Below are 14,329 nucleotides of genomic sequence, written 5' to 3'. Positions count from 1 at the left end.
ACTGCACACTACACGCTTTACTCCCACGTACACCACACATACGGTAGACTAGACCATTTCATAGGTTCCACAGAGTTGGTGTCCAATGTGGGGGAGGTGGACATTATCCCGGCCGCCATTTCAGATCACGAGGCAGTGGAGATATTGATCAGTGTCCCGCGCACCAAGGCACCGCAAAGCCGCTGGAGACTGAGGGAAACCCTCTTACACCACAAAGAGATAGTCTAGCAACTGCACAAACGCATCACTGACTATATTAAGCTCAATGACAGGCCGGACACTCCTGTGACGGCCGTTTGAGGGGCGTTGAAAGCAGTGGTAAGAGGAGAACTGATAGCCATTTCGGCGGCAGAGGTTAGGGAACGTAAAGACAAGTGTGAATCATTGGCTGCCAGAGTGATGGAGCTGGAGAGGGTACATAGCTGCACAGGGGCTCCCAGAATATGGAAACAGCTGAAGGCCGCTAAGGCCCAATTTGCAGGCCTAGACACAGATAGGGCCGAGTATGCAGCCCTAAGGCTCCGTCACACATATTATGTGGGAGGGAACAAAACAGGGCGACTTCTTGCAAGCGCGCTCCGAGCCAAGATCCAAAGCTCCAAAATTACAGCCATACAGGATAAGCACGGGGAGACGATACACAACGAGACACAGATCGCTGCGATCTTCAGGGAGTACTAGGCATCTCTCTATAATGCAGATCCTCTAATCGACAACAATGCGGAGGCCTACCTACAAGGAGCAGCTGCCACGGCTCTCAACGCAGAAGGTGCGGCCTCACTTGATGCACCTATTAGAATTGAAAAAGTGATTAGCGCAATCGCCCACCTCAAACCCCTGAAATCTCCCGGTCCGGACGGTTTCTCCGCTGGTTTTTACAGTTTTATGCCCTTTGGTTGCGCCGATCCTCACTAAACCTTTTAATTCATTCCAGGGTCCACGTTCCATCCCTCCTGATATATTGGAGGCCGACATCATAGTGCTGCCTAAACCAGGTAAGGACCCCACCTGATGCGCTGCCTACCGGCCAAACTGTCTACTTAATCTCGACCTCTTCACTGGGGTGCTCGCCTCGAGGCTGGGACCGCGTCTTCTGGGGATTATAAATCCAGACCAATCAGGCTTCATTCCCGGTAGGCAATGTAGTGACATGACTAAACGTATTCTCAATTTAATAGATAAGACCCACTTCAGACAGCCGGACTCGGTGCTCCTATCCATAGACGCTGAGAAAGCGTTCAATAGAGTGGACTGGGGCTTCCTCAAGAAGACCCTGGTGCACTTTGGCATTGGGGAACGCTTCAGAGCGAGGGTCACGAGCTGCTACCATCGCCCACAGGCTCAGATTCGGACTAATGGCCTAGGCTCCAGCCCATTCGAAATCCAACACGGCACTCGACAAGGGTGCCCGCTCTCACCCCTCCACTTCGCGCTTTATGTCGAACCGCTGGCACAGAGGGTGCGTGACAACGGATGGTCCCAGGTCCCAAGGTGGGACCTGGGACCATCCAGGTGGGACCTTGGGACCATCCATGCTGTTACTTTGATGCGGACGAGGAAACTCGAATAGGTTCACTACTTTTGAACCACACTTGACTGTGGGAGAAGGAATGGCTACGGCTTCCTTCACCGGAATCTTAATCATCGGAGCGTGACACTTCACCAATAGGGGATCTGACACAATTATACTGTGAGGTTCTGCTGAGGTCCACGAACGATTTAAGGTGGAAATAAAGTATTTATACACAGCACTACCGAACCAACAGGATAACTAGGAATTCAAGCAAGGAGGCAAGGAACTTTCTTTACGTCTCTTGAGGATCTGAGCACGCGCTACCGGTTTAAATATTACTCGCCCTGAAGAAACTCCTTGGTAGGGAGTGAAACCCGGTTGGCTGATTTTGTTGCAAATTGCACTGTGACTGCTTTTAAAAGAATTAATAATACCAAATAAAAAAACTTTTCATATATTCAAAATTGACAGTTTTTCTTGGACTACTTTCCTATGCGCCCCCATACAAGCCTAACAAAATGATTCACAATATCGTCAATTTTTGAGGGTGCTGCCCGGGTGGCGTCTCTTGTCGTGGAAGTCAATTAAAACATCAAGAAAGTGATCCCAACGGATGTTGGAAGCATCCCCTGGCGCTCCACTCTCGTGTGAAACCAGAATTGGCCCAGCTGCTAGAGTTGCCGACCCTGGAACAAGGAACCCAAGTTTGAATCCTGGCATAGGCTCAACATTGTGTGATTCTGGGCAAATCAATTAACCTACCCATGCCCCAAAAAAAGGTGTTAACCGTTTGTGCTGTTAAGTGCTATTACGTTCTCAGGCCATGTTCGTGCTATATTAAACTACAAAAAAGAAATTTTGGAAAAACTAAATAGTTTGTTCTGTATGCTCTTGAACTTATTTCCTTTTGTCAATCAATCATCAAATTGAGGAAGGATTAGATTCCATTGACAATGCATATGTGGGGCTACAACTGCCAGATATTTGGTATCATATACCGGTGCAGGAAGTATTAGGATCTAGAATGATAGGTTCCTACCTAGCAGCTCAAACTAGAAGGCTTTTTTAAATGAACTGCTTATACATAAATGAACTGAGGAACATAAATGTTTAAAAGTCTTAGGTCTAGGATTGGCCACAACATACTTGCCTTCTTAGAGGTTTTAAAATGCATTAAATGAGGCTCTTGTGAGGATGCCTCTTGCTCCAGCTGATGTGTTAAATGCACCATGTTGGTCTTGTCTTGCACTTAGTTGAACTCAATGATATAAACTTTGATGATGAGTGAAAGTCCCCACTGATCTGAGGTTACTTCTGAGACTTCTGTGACAAAAAAAAATAAGCGTCTCACAAGAAGTGACAAGAGGTATAGGGAGGTGAAACCAGCTGCTTCTTTAAGGAAAATTGTCCTCTTGTTTGAGGTTCCCGATCTGGTGTTACCTCAAAACTTTACCCACTGTTGCTTTGCTGAGATCTGTGTCGTCTTGCAGAGTGTTATCCTGTAAACACCTGTAATGTGGATTATGTTTTTGTTCAGCCCCCACTGACTTTGCTTTCTCTGTGACCTATGGTTTACATGTTTCAATATTTTGTCTAGCTTGGGTCTGATCAAGTATTCCAAATCAAAGGCAAGTTGAGCTACTGCTCTCTTGGACTGAAACCTGATATCTGTGGATGCCCACGTCTCCTTAGCAACTGACTTGTACTGGATCTACCTGCAAGCGGTGCCAGCTGCATTTAGTGCACAACAAACCTCTAAAGATGGTTTTACCTCCTGAATTATCTCCTCTTCTGCATTGCCCGAAGACACTGGGGCAAGTACTCAGACGCTTTGTACTGGTAACGTACATGGCAATTTGTAATTCTCCAATTCATGGTTGCCCCTGAAGCCAGGTAATTGCCAGTTCACACCCAGCCTCTTTATTTCTTGCTCAGAGGTGCCCATTTGTTGAGCTTGATTTCAAGTTTGTTTATGAGCAGTGAGCCTGGTTGAATATGGCCACTAATGCATACGAGTACAGTGAAGCCGCCTTATAATATTCCCCAACACGCATGATGTCACCAGCTAGGCGAATCTGCATGAAACCTTAGCTGCAAACCTACGACCACTTCCTAGAATCATTCCAAAATGCTCCAAGTAGCAATTCTTTGACAGCTAGGAGTACAAAGACACTATTTGGTTAACAGACAAGTGCAATACCGTCCTGGTGGCATTATTCCCTGTAGCATCAGTGGTAAAACGTGCTACCCACCACCCTGTGCTTTACAGTAAACACAGAGTCTCAATATACACACATACCATGCATGCCCAATTGCAGTTTTTCATCCTTCTGTGTTGGATGAAATGAGGTCCCATTTTAGATAGGTGATGAAGCAATAAGAGTAGAGCATTACTCTGCATCCAATATACAGACAAAAGGGTTTACTATTTTCACATGCAAGGTTCTCTATCAGTGCAAGAGAGAAAATGGATTTGACTGACTTTATCAATCTAATAAGTATTACAACAACACATTAAAAATAAAACTACTTTAATATTTAGCAGATTAATTCACATAGACAAGACAATAGTTTCTTCCTACTGTTGTTTGAAAAGTCATCTGACAGCCTGGAAAAGAAATAGTGTTTTTATATGTACCGTACTATTGACTCTACACAGACAGCTTTGTCACCAAGGGAGACGCGTCATGGAACAGTTAAGGATCCCTCAGTTTCTAACAGAATGCCGCTCATCCTGATTCATCCCACTGAGAGATCCATTCCACTAGCAAAGGGTGAGAGGAAGCTTCTGAGAACCAATGGAGGTGGCAATCCTTCGCAAATAGTCCATCACAACAGAGCACGGTCCTGCCACTGCTCATCGGTGATGTGGCAGGAGTCAAGCTCCGGCACTTGGGTCGAGTCTGTATCTCGAGTATCAGTGCGAGAAGCATCAGTGCATTGACTCCGTATTTCCTGCAGTGGAGAAGGGAAGCCCAAGGGTACCGCTGCTCTTACTCCTCTTGCCAGGGCTACTTTTCCTGCTCCCGATAAAAAGTGCGCTGGCACTCTTGCTGTTCATGATGCTTTTCCTGCTGTTCTCCTTGTTGTGCTTTAGAAGCAAAGACTTCTTGTCAGCCTTTGAGAGGAAAAAGAGAACACATAAGATGTTAACAAAGCAACAATGGAAGGAGAGAGTATCTTTTTTATGTATATATGTATTGGTATGTGCAGCTACGAATCAATCAAGCTTAACATAACACCATAACATGTGTATTTGTAAAGCGCACGTTCCCGGCAAAGGGTATCTTGCAGCTAAATAACAGATGTTTATTGTTACCCAACTCAATGGTACTCCTTTTAAAGACCTCAGAAGCATGAAAGGCTGTGTGGACCTGCCACGATTTGAACCTGTGACCATGAGGTCAAACACAGGCCCCTACAGTGGACGCATTAGTAAACTAAGCATCCACTGAGCATCGTGCAAGAGTGTGGGAGACACAGCATGGATTAGTAGGTGGAGCCCTCTTCAGAAGCTGTCATGCATCTTTAGAAGAGGCCTCCCATCATAAAGGGACAAGAAACTGCTTAAAAAGGTGCGTCTACAGGTTCTTTCTAACATTAAAGATGGAAGGAAGGTTGGTATATGAATGCCCCCTGCATGGTAAACTGGCATATGATGTGAAACTGGTTTCCCCATTTTTAGGCACTGTGCAGCCGCGGGTGGGCGGCAGGGTGCACCCTGGGGTCGTCCAGTGTGTGGCGGGGGAGGGGCAGTCTGCCGTGGTGGCGGTTGTTTGTGGTGGATAGGGCAGTTACCACTTTGTTAAGAGTTAGAGCCTGTGCAGTTTGACTGGGCTGTTTACAGCCTTTGTGCAGCTTTGGGAACAGTTTGTACTCCTTGTCAGACAAGGTGACTGTCTGCAGTCTGTCGGAACAGAGGCAGCTTGTTCCCTGATGAGAGGAGGGGGCAGTTTGCAGTCTGCTTGCGGAGTGGCTTCAGAGAGCTGCGAGGGGGTAGTGCACAGCCTACTTGGGACTTTGTGCATCTCTATGGAAGGACCGCAGGGGAGGGGTGCTGTGCGGCCGGTGCAGTAGATGTGAGACTGGCTATGTGCAGGTGGATAATCTGCACTGGATAATGGGCAAGATTGCATTGTACGGAGGCAAGCTGGAGTAAGAGGACAAGACGAGCTTGCAGTCTGTTTAGGAAGTCTTATTCAACCTGTGTTACTATAATTTGCTTTCTTACTAAGGGGCGCTTTGCAGCTTTGTTATGCAACACAGTGCAGCTTGCCATCTGAAAAGCAGACTGGTTTGTGGCTAGGATTTGGGACACGAGGGAAGCCTGTTACAGAGGCATTGTTTAAAGACTAATCTTGGATGCGGGGTAGTTTTGAAGTCTGTTGTTGGGAGGTGAGTAGTTTGCACCAAGGTCTTGGGAGCAATTGGAATCACTGTTGTTGGATAATAGAAATGTTTACAGCCTGTGTGCGGTGGATAGTTCTGGGTGTGTGGTGTGCTGTGCTGGAGTTGGCAGCCTTCGTATGGTAAGGATGCATTTTGCAAGCTATACAGTGTTTGCATCATTATTAGAGATGGGGGCAGATCTAGTATCTATCGTTTTCTTGCCTCCGTTCCCTGCTTGTGATCGTTTTTAGTGCCTCTGTTCCCTGCTTGTGATCGTTTTTAGTGCCTCTGTTCCCTGGTTGTGATCGTTTTCTTGCCTCTGTTCCCTGCTTGTGATCGTTTTTAGAGCCTCTGTTCCCTGCTTGTGATCGTTTTTAGTGCATCTGTTTCCTGGTTGTGATTGTTTTCCTGACTCTGTTCCATTCTTGTGATCGTTTTTAGTGCCTCTGTTCCCTGCTTGTGATAGTTTTCAGAGCCTCTGTTCCCGTGCCTCTGTTTCCTGCTTGTGATGCCTCTGTTCCCTAGTTGTGATCGTTTTTAGTGCCTCTGTTCCCTGCTTGTGATCGTTTTTAGTGCCTCTGTTCCCTGCTTGTGATCGTTTTTAGTGCCCCTGTTCCCTGCTTGTGATCGTTTTTAGTGTCTCTGTTCCCGTGCCTCTGTCCCCTGCTTGTGATCGTTTTTAGTGCCCCTGTTCCCTGCTTGTGATCGTTTTTAGTGCCTCTGTTCCCTGGTTGTGCTCTATTTTCTTGCCTCTGTTCCCTGGTTGTGCTCCATTTTCTTGCCTCTGTTCCCTGGTTGTGCTCTATTTTCTTGCCTTTGATCCCTGCTTCTGCTCGCTTTTCTTGACTCTGTTCCCTGCTTGTGATCGTTTTTATTGCCTCTGTTCCCTGGGGCGTTACTGGGCAGATGTGGGTGTGTGGTGAGGAGGAGTGGGTGCCCAAGGCACGGACGCCAGCGCACCAGCTGACTTGTGTCTCGGTGTGGCTCTGTGTGTGTGTGGCCCTGTGTGTGTGGCTGTGTGTATGGCTCTGTGTGTGTGTGGCTCTGTGTGTGTGTGGCTCTGTGTGTGCGTGGCTGTCTGTGTGTGCGTGGCTGTCTGTGTGTGCGTGGCTGTCTGTGTGTGCGTGGCTGTCTGTGTGTGCGTGGCTGTCTGTGTGTGCGTGGCTGGCTGTGTGTGCGTGGCTGGTTGTGTGTGCGTGGCTGGCTGTGTGTGCGTGGCTGGCTGTGTGTGCGTGGCTGGCTGTGTGTGCGTGGCTGTCTGTGTGTGCGTGTGTGGCTGTCTGTGTGTGCGTGTGTGGCTGTCTGTGTGTGCGTGTGTGGCTGTCTGTGTGTGCGTGTGTGGCTGTCTGTGTGTGCGTGTGTGGCTGTCTGTGTGTGCGTGTGTGGCTGTCTGTGTGTGCGTGTGTGGCTGTCTGTGTGTGCGTGTGTGGCTGTCTGTGTGTGTGTGTGGCTCTGTGTGTGTGTGTGGCTGTCTGTGTGTGTGTGTGGCTCGGGGTGTGTGTCTGTGTGTGTGTGTGTGTTGGGCTCTCTGTGTGTGTGGGGCTCTGTGTCTGCTAATACTCTCTACTACTCTCTAATGCTCACCTATTGCCATTGTAAATGACAATACCATTTATTTATGTTTTAAAAAAAAATGAAAAAAATGTCATTTGCAATGCCAATAGCTCTAACTTTAACAAAGACGAGACCATTGCATTGTAATTGCTTCTTTGTTTAGTCTTAACATAATGCTGATTTAGTGAGTGTGCAGAGGCTACGGCCTGCCCCACGTAACACATAATCCAGAACCAGTTTTGCCACTTCCAGGGGTGTTTAAAGCAAAAGCATGTCCTTATAGCACTACTGTTCATGCCCTAGCGTGGAGTGACATGGCGTCGGCAGAATTTCACGGTTTTGTGATTACTGTTACAACCTTTTTCTCTGTTTCAAGAAGAGTGTGGTCTATTGAACGCTCTTGTGTAAAGTTTCATGGTTATTTGAACACCTGAACCTTGTGCTGAAATTCTGTGTGTGTCAAGTATGTGTACTGCAGGTGTAGCACAGGTGAGAGTCTGTGTATGTGGACCAATGGTATCTGTTCTAGATGTCCCAAATTTAGCATGGCACAAGCTAGAGGATGGCTACAGCTGCACCAGAAAATGGGCATGTATTGGCTGCATTCCTACGACTGGGGACAAAGACCCTGACACTGAAGTGACAGAGGATAGAGAAAGCCATAACCTGAGCAATTCAATGAGCAGAAAGGACAGGTGAAGAAAGAACAGTCAGGAAGTGAACAAATTATGAAAGTCATTAGTCGAATACCGATCATGTCCTGTCTAGCCCCAGAGTATGGTGCATATTGAATGCATTCTTGGTGCCCATGCTGTGGTCATTCAGATTTCAAACTTGGACATGTTTGGGGAAAAGCAAAGGAAGCCAACTTTGATCTAATGAAGAAGATATGAGCCCCGCCAAGTACATTAAACAGAAAAGTAATTCAAAAGTAAGTGGAAGTGCTGAAAGAGTACCTGGTGGGAGTATTCCAATCAAAAAGTCACAAACATTATACAAATGCTGCTTAATTCCATTGTGCAGTCAAAGCAAAGACCTTAAAAACATCACACATTCAGAGCAAACAAAATAACATGTAACATTGAGCCTAGGGACAATCCAGTGCTCTCCAGGAGGAAGTATATCTAATTAGGAAAGAAGACTGAGTATGTGTAGATCATACTTCAAGCTCTGTCACTGACCGCCAGTATAGGTGTCTACTTAGTAATGCAAAATTGCATTGTCAACAAACTAGGAAATTAGAGCAAGCATGATTGAGACGTAGGGTGGCTGGCCTATTCTCATGAAGATGGTCCCACTACTGTTCGAAGCCTATTCACTGGTTGATGATGAAGAAAGGGAAGGGAAGGGAAGGGTAATCTATTAACCACTTGCAAGCTCAGGTATCCATATAAACTGCAGTAAATGACCGACAAAGGGATCATCTACATCAATTAATAAAATGTTTATTGGATATAATTTGTTTGTCTGTATGAAAAGAGAGCAAAGGCCAGATGTGTCGATTGCGATTACCAAATAGTGAATTGTTGTGATTCGCTATTTGGTAATCACAAACACCAATGTACAAATGTGTCGGATACATTTTACGATTCCTAGTTGGTCACGAATAGACATACCTTATTAATATTCATGAAGTAATTCTCATTTGCAGCCCATTGGAAATCGAAAAAATCACTGGGGTCAGTAGACCACAATGTCTGTGATTGCTTTTCAATAAAGCAATGTTTTTCTTTTCTTTTCTTAAATGCAGCCCGTTTTCTTAACATCTTTTGTGCTGGCCGATGCGAGCACTCCCTTCCTGGTTCTGCGCACGACCGTTGGCCGAGGCAGCCCTGCCCTCCCTTTATAACACCCGCACCGCATCAGAATGTTTGCCGCGGTAAACGGGTTAAAGAAAAATGGGATGCATTTCAAAAAGAAAAACGGTCATTTTTTCTTTTCATTTTCTAAGAGTGGGCAGTGATAACTGGGACCACTGCCTGCTCTTAAAAAATGTTTTTACAAACATTCACAAAGGGGAATGGTTTCCTTGGTGAACCTTTTCTATTTGCAAATGGGTAACCATCTACTTGAAGTAGATAGTTAAATGCAAATGTTTTGCAACCGCATTTCAGTCGCAAAACATTCACATATACCACTGCAATTTGGTATTAGGAAGGGATGCCCTAAACACAGCCCTTCCTAATAATGAATCGCTAACCCATTTTGCGATTTGGTAATAGGTTACCAGATCGCAAATTGGGTCTTTGTACATTGGAAAATGGCTTTTTTCATTTGCAAATTGCCCGATTCTGTGAATCTGGCCTTTTTGCAAATGAAAAAAAGCTTTGTACATCTGGTCCCTAGACTCAATCTTAAGAAAAGTTATAAAACATAAAGCAGAACAAAATAGGCTTACGAATATAACCACCCTCAATTAATGAGCGTTATAATGAAATTTCAAGAAAAAAGCGTGGAATGGGACATAGGTGAAATAGATGGTCCTGAGACAGCAGGAGAAGCTCCGTGAACCAGAATTGGCGAGGCCACGCTGGTGCTATTAAGATCATCCTGCAAGGTTCCATCTTTAGTTTCCTGAGAAGCCGCGGGATCAGGGGAATTGGAGGAAAGGCGTAAACAAATGCGCCTGACCAAGACATTGAAAGAGCATTCCCCAGTGACCCTCGATGGTGAGTCGGCATTTCCTGTTTTCTGGAGTCGCGAACAGGTCTATGGTTGGAGTGCCCCAACGTTGAAAAACTTCATCCAGAATATCTTGATCAAATTCCCACTCGTGACAGGCCGATTTCAGACGACTCAAGGTGTCTGCTGTTGTGTTGAGAGTGTCTGGTAGATGCTCTGCTAAAAAGGACGACGTTGTGGAGAATCGCCCATTCCCATATTTCTTGGGCCTCTTGAGACCTCGTACCTCCTTGCTTGTTTATGTAATGCATGGCCGTTGTGTTGTCTGTCCTGACCAGAACGGTTGCGCCTTGAACCCTCGGCAGGAAAGCTTGCAAGGCTAAAGGAAACGCTCCGAGTTCCAAGAGATTGATATGGAGAAAGGGCTCTTCTGGGTTCCAGTGACTTCTCACCTGGAGGTCCTGTAAGACAGCGCCCCAGCCTTCCATTGAGGCATCTGTGGTTAGAATCAGAGGGGATGGAGCCATCCTGAAAAAGAGACCTCTTGAGATATTTTCCTTGACAGCCCACCAAACTGCTGCTTTTCTCATGAGAGGAGTGACCTTTATCTTGTCCTCGAAAGAGCCTTCCACCTGGAGCCATTGCATGTCTAGCTGTTCTTGCAAGGGACGCATTCGCAGTCTGTAATGCGGAACTAATGGTATGCAAGATGAGATCGATCCTAGAAAAGATTTGTATAGATGTACTGACCGGGACCGTCTCTTCTGTAATTGGCTGGCAGAGAAGATTAGCTTTTTCTGTCTTTTCTCCGAAGGAAAAGCTTTGCAGCTTCTTGTACCCAGAATGGAACCCAGGAACTTGACCCTTCTGGATGGAAGAAAGACTGATTTGTCTTTGTTGAGATGTAGACCCAGATGATTGAAAAGTTGGATGCAACTTTTGACTGCCTTGGTCTTTGCTTGAGAAGATAGATCTTTTATCAACCAATCGTCTAGGTATGGGAAAACTTCTAGAGATTGTTTCCCGAGGAATGCCGCTAGCGGGGCCAATACATTTGTGAATATCCGTGGAGCGGATCTGAGCCTGAACGGCAGTACTTTGAATTGAAAGTGGCTCTTGGCTACTGTGAAGCGTAAATATTTTTTTTCTGTGAGCTGGGTGGATCGGAAGGTGGAAATATGCGTCCTGGAGATCCAGAGTCGCCATGTAATCCTCTGGATTTACAAGACGCAAGATGTCTTGAAGAGAGACCATTCGAAAGGAGAGTTTTATGAGAAAGGTGTTGAGCTCCCTCAGATCTAAGATTGGGTGCCACTTTTCCTCCGTCTTGTGAATTAGGAAAAATCTGGAATAGAACCCTTTTCCTCTTTGAGAGAGTGGCACTGGCTCTATCGCTCCCTTGATGAGCAGTTGACGAACTTCGAGACAGAGTTTTGATTCTGTGGCGTGAGGGGCTCTTGGAGGTCTTGAAATTCTAGTGTATGGCCAAATTGAATGAAATATAGGACCCGCTGATCTGTTGTTATGATCTTCCAGCAATCGAGAAAATGTGTTATCCTGCCCCCCACTGATGTTACAAGGGGCGAAGGACCAGTAGGTAGAGCCAGGAAGCCACTATTGGCGTTTAGAGGTATCTCTCCCCTGACGTCCCTGTTTACCTCTTGAAGACTGGCGAGAGAAAGACGCCGATTGGCCCTGTTGTTGAGTACTGAGGCTTGAATGAATGAGAGGATTGTGAATAGGAGGAGTAGCGTTGTTGATAACCTCCCCTATACATAGAGAAACCTTTTCCTCTTGCACCCCGGAAAGGTACTTTTCGATATTGAAGTGTGCCTAAAGACCTTGCCGTCTCTGTATCTTACTTAATGTCCTGTAAAGCGTCATCTATATGCTTGCCAAACAGCTTATCTCCATCGAAGGGCATATCCCGAATTTTATTCTGCACTTCAGGGCGAAACCAGGTACATCTCAGCCAACCTTGAAGCCTTAGGAACGCTGAACCTGCCAAGGCACGAAAAGCCGTTGTAGCAATATCCATTGCACAATCTATAATTTCAGATGAAGATCGTTCACCTTCCTCCAGAATTTTTCTTGCTTCAGCTTTGGCACGCTCTGGTAGCTGATCAATAAAAGGAGAGAGATCGCCCCACATTTGGCGATCATATAGTCCCAAAATTGCGCTTCTGGATGATGTTGACCCAAGTAATAATCATCCGAATCAGAGTCCTGGTACTTCACCTGGAGCTGAGATAGACTATAATCATCTCCATATGGACTTTCATACTCCAGTTGAAGAGGTGGAGTCAACGGTGTCAACCTATGGGGCGATGTCATTTCCGGAGTAATTTGTCTTTTCTTTCTGTAAATTTAAATTTTTTTGATTGTCGAATGTGTCGTCGACGAGGGAATCGTCGTCGCCGGAGATAGAACTTTGATCGACGGTGGAATGGCCGTCGACGTCAGAATCATCGTCGTCGTCACCATCGTCAGCGTCATCCCCGGCGAGGTTGTCAATCTCGTCGACGAAACAGAGGTAGGATGTATCATCGACAAAGTCATTGTCGACTAAGCTCTCGACGACGGGCCCGTCGACGGAGCTGAAATTGAAACCGGCTGGATTTTTTACGTCGTCGTCGACGTACCTGAGGAAATTGTCATCGACGGACGAATTTTCTTCTCTGCTTTTGTCTCCTGAGGTGTACTTAAGGGTTTCTTGAAGATTTTCTGTTTTTCAGATGGTGAAGAGGTAGTAGAAGGGCCTTGGTTTGACTTCTTACCAGATAACACCTCAGGAACAAGTCTGTCTTTCTCCTTTGCACCTTGGTGAGGAGATCTTTTGGGACTAAGCCTTTTAGACCTTTCAGAGGTATTTTGAGAGGCCTTAGCAGGGGGTTCAGCAGATGTAGAAAGGGAAGACCTACCCCTTTTTACAGACCTCCTCGAAGAATTTGCTGAGGAGGAATCTTCACTATCACTAGAAAGTACCTCTTTCCATGACTTCATCTTCTGTAACCAAGTCAGAAGTCTTCCTTCCCGGTCTCACAGAGTCCTGGTGGAAAATGTCCTGCAGATCTTGCAATCAGTGGCCTTGTGATCCGGGTATAAGCAATAAATGCAGTCTTTATGCTTATCTTCAATATAGTCTTTCCTTTGAGCAGGTAGCACAGGCTCTGAACAAAGCTTTCTTTTCTGACATCCTGAAGAGAGATTAGATAAAGAAAACCAAAGTTGAAGAGAAAACTGAGCAGAGCTCAGTGGAGACTCCCTTAGCACAACGTGCGGTAAAAAATCTGAGTCTCTCTCAGCAGGGTTATATGGAGTGAGGTTGATCTGATTGGTTGTTGAAAGTTTTTGGTCTCTTTTACTAAAAGAGGTAGATGGGCTACAAAATGAGATGAGGCTTAGGCCTTACTTTCTCATTTGTATATACTGCTAAGGTATTTTCTATTTACCGAGGCTCCTAGGCTGACGACGAGGAATGATACAAAGCATGGGAATCTATGAAAGTTCCAATACTGGGGCAAGTGGAACCACCATTGATGTTTCGCTATAATAGATAAGTGGGACCATCTACAAGACCGTATTGCATGGGGAAATTTTGACTCCTACTTAAATTCAGGCGCAAATGGGAGAGTCGGCTCGGACTATGCAACAATCATTTTGCAAGAATCGTTTGGTAGTGTAAATATTCCTCTACAAATCATGGATTAAAGCATATGTTGTAGTTGATTTTCAAAAAATATTCAATCGTGGTATAGCAAAGTGGCAGGGTTCTCACTTAGATTAATGTGGAGAACTGTCCACCAACTGAGGATCGGCTGTGATGAAAGAAGCCAGTGCCAAGATTAAAGTGCTGCTGCCCCCTAGACCCCAATATAGGTACCCTAGTACCAGTTTCTGCTGTTGAGTAGAGGTTGCAAATGCAGAGTGAGGAGCTTGACAGCTTCTGTGGTGAAAACCTCAGAAGCACAGCCACATCTCCGGACATCTGAGAGACTTGCATTGGCTCCCCGTCAACAAAAGAATCACCTTCCGTCTCCTCACCCACGCACACAAAGCCCTACACGATCAAGGCCCGAGCTACCTCAACAACCGCATCAACTTCTACGCTCCCAAACGCCATCTACGATCAGCCAGTCACGCCCTCGCCGCCGTCCCCCGCATCCGAAGAACGACAACAGGAGGAAGGTCCTTCTCCTACCTAGCCGCCAAGACCTGGAACTCCCTCCCGTCCGACCTGCGCCTGACCCA

At 46.0% G+C, this 14,329-nt stretch overlaps 1 protein-coding gene across 1 annotated transcript in view; it reads right to left on the bottom strand.

Annotated features, from left to right (window-relative positions):
- Positions 1-4,027: 4,027 nt before the first annotated feature.
- Positions 4,028-14,329, bottom strand: part of RHPN1 (rhophilin Rho GTPase binding protein 1) — a 362,986-nt gene continuing 352,684 nt past the window's right edge. The window contains exon 15 of the mRNA XM_086966302.1: positions 4,028-4,631. Coding sequence (XP_086822428.1) covers positions 4,446-4,631 — 186 coding nt within the window. The 3' untranslated portion in view covers positions 4,028-4,445. The remainder of the gene's footprint in view (positions 4,632-14,329) is intronic.

The sequence above is a fragment of the Lissotriton vulgaris genome, chromosome 4_1 (genome assembly GCF_964263255.1).
Source record: "Lissotriton vulgaris chromosome 4_1, aLisVul1.2, whole genome shotgun sequence".
In the NCBI taxonomy this organism is placed as follows: domain Eukaryota; kingdom Metazoa; phylum Chordata; class Amphibia; order Caudata; family Salamandridae; genus Lissotriton; species Lissotriton vulgaris.
The sequence above is the reverse complement of the archived record's forward strand: the minus strand, read 5'-3'. Positions and strand labels throughout refer to the sequence as shown.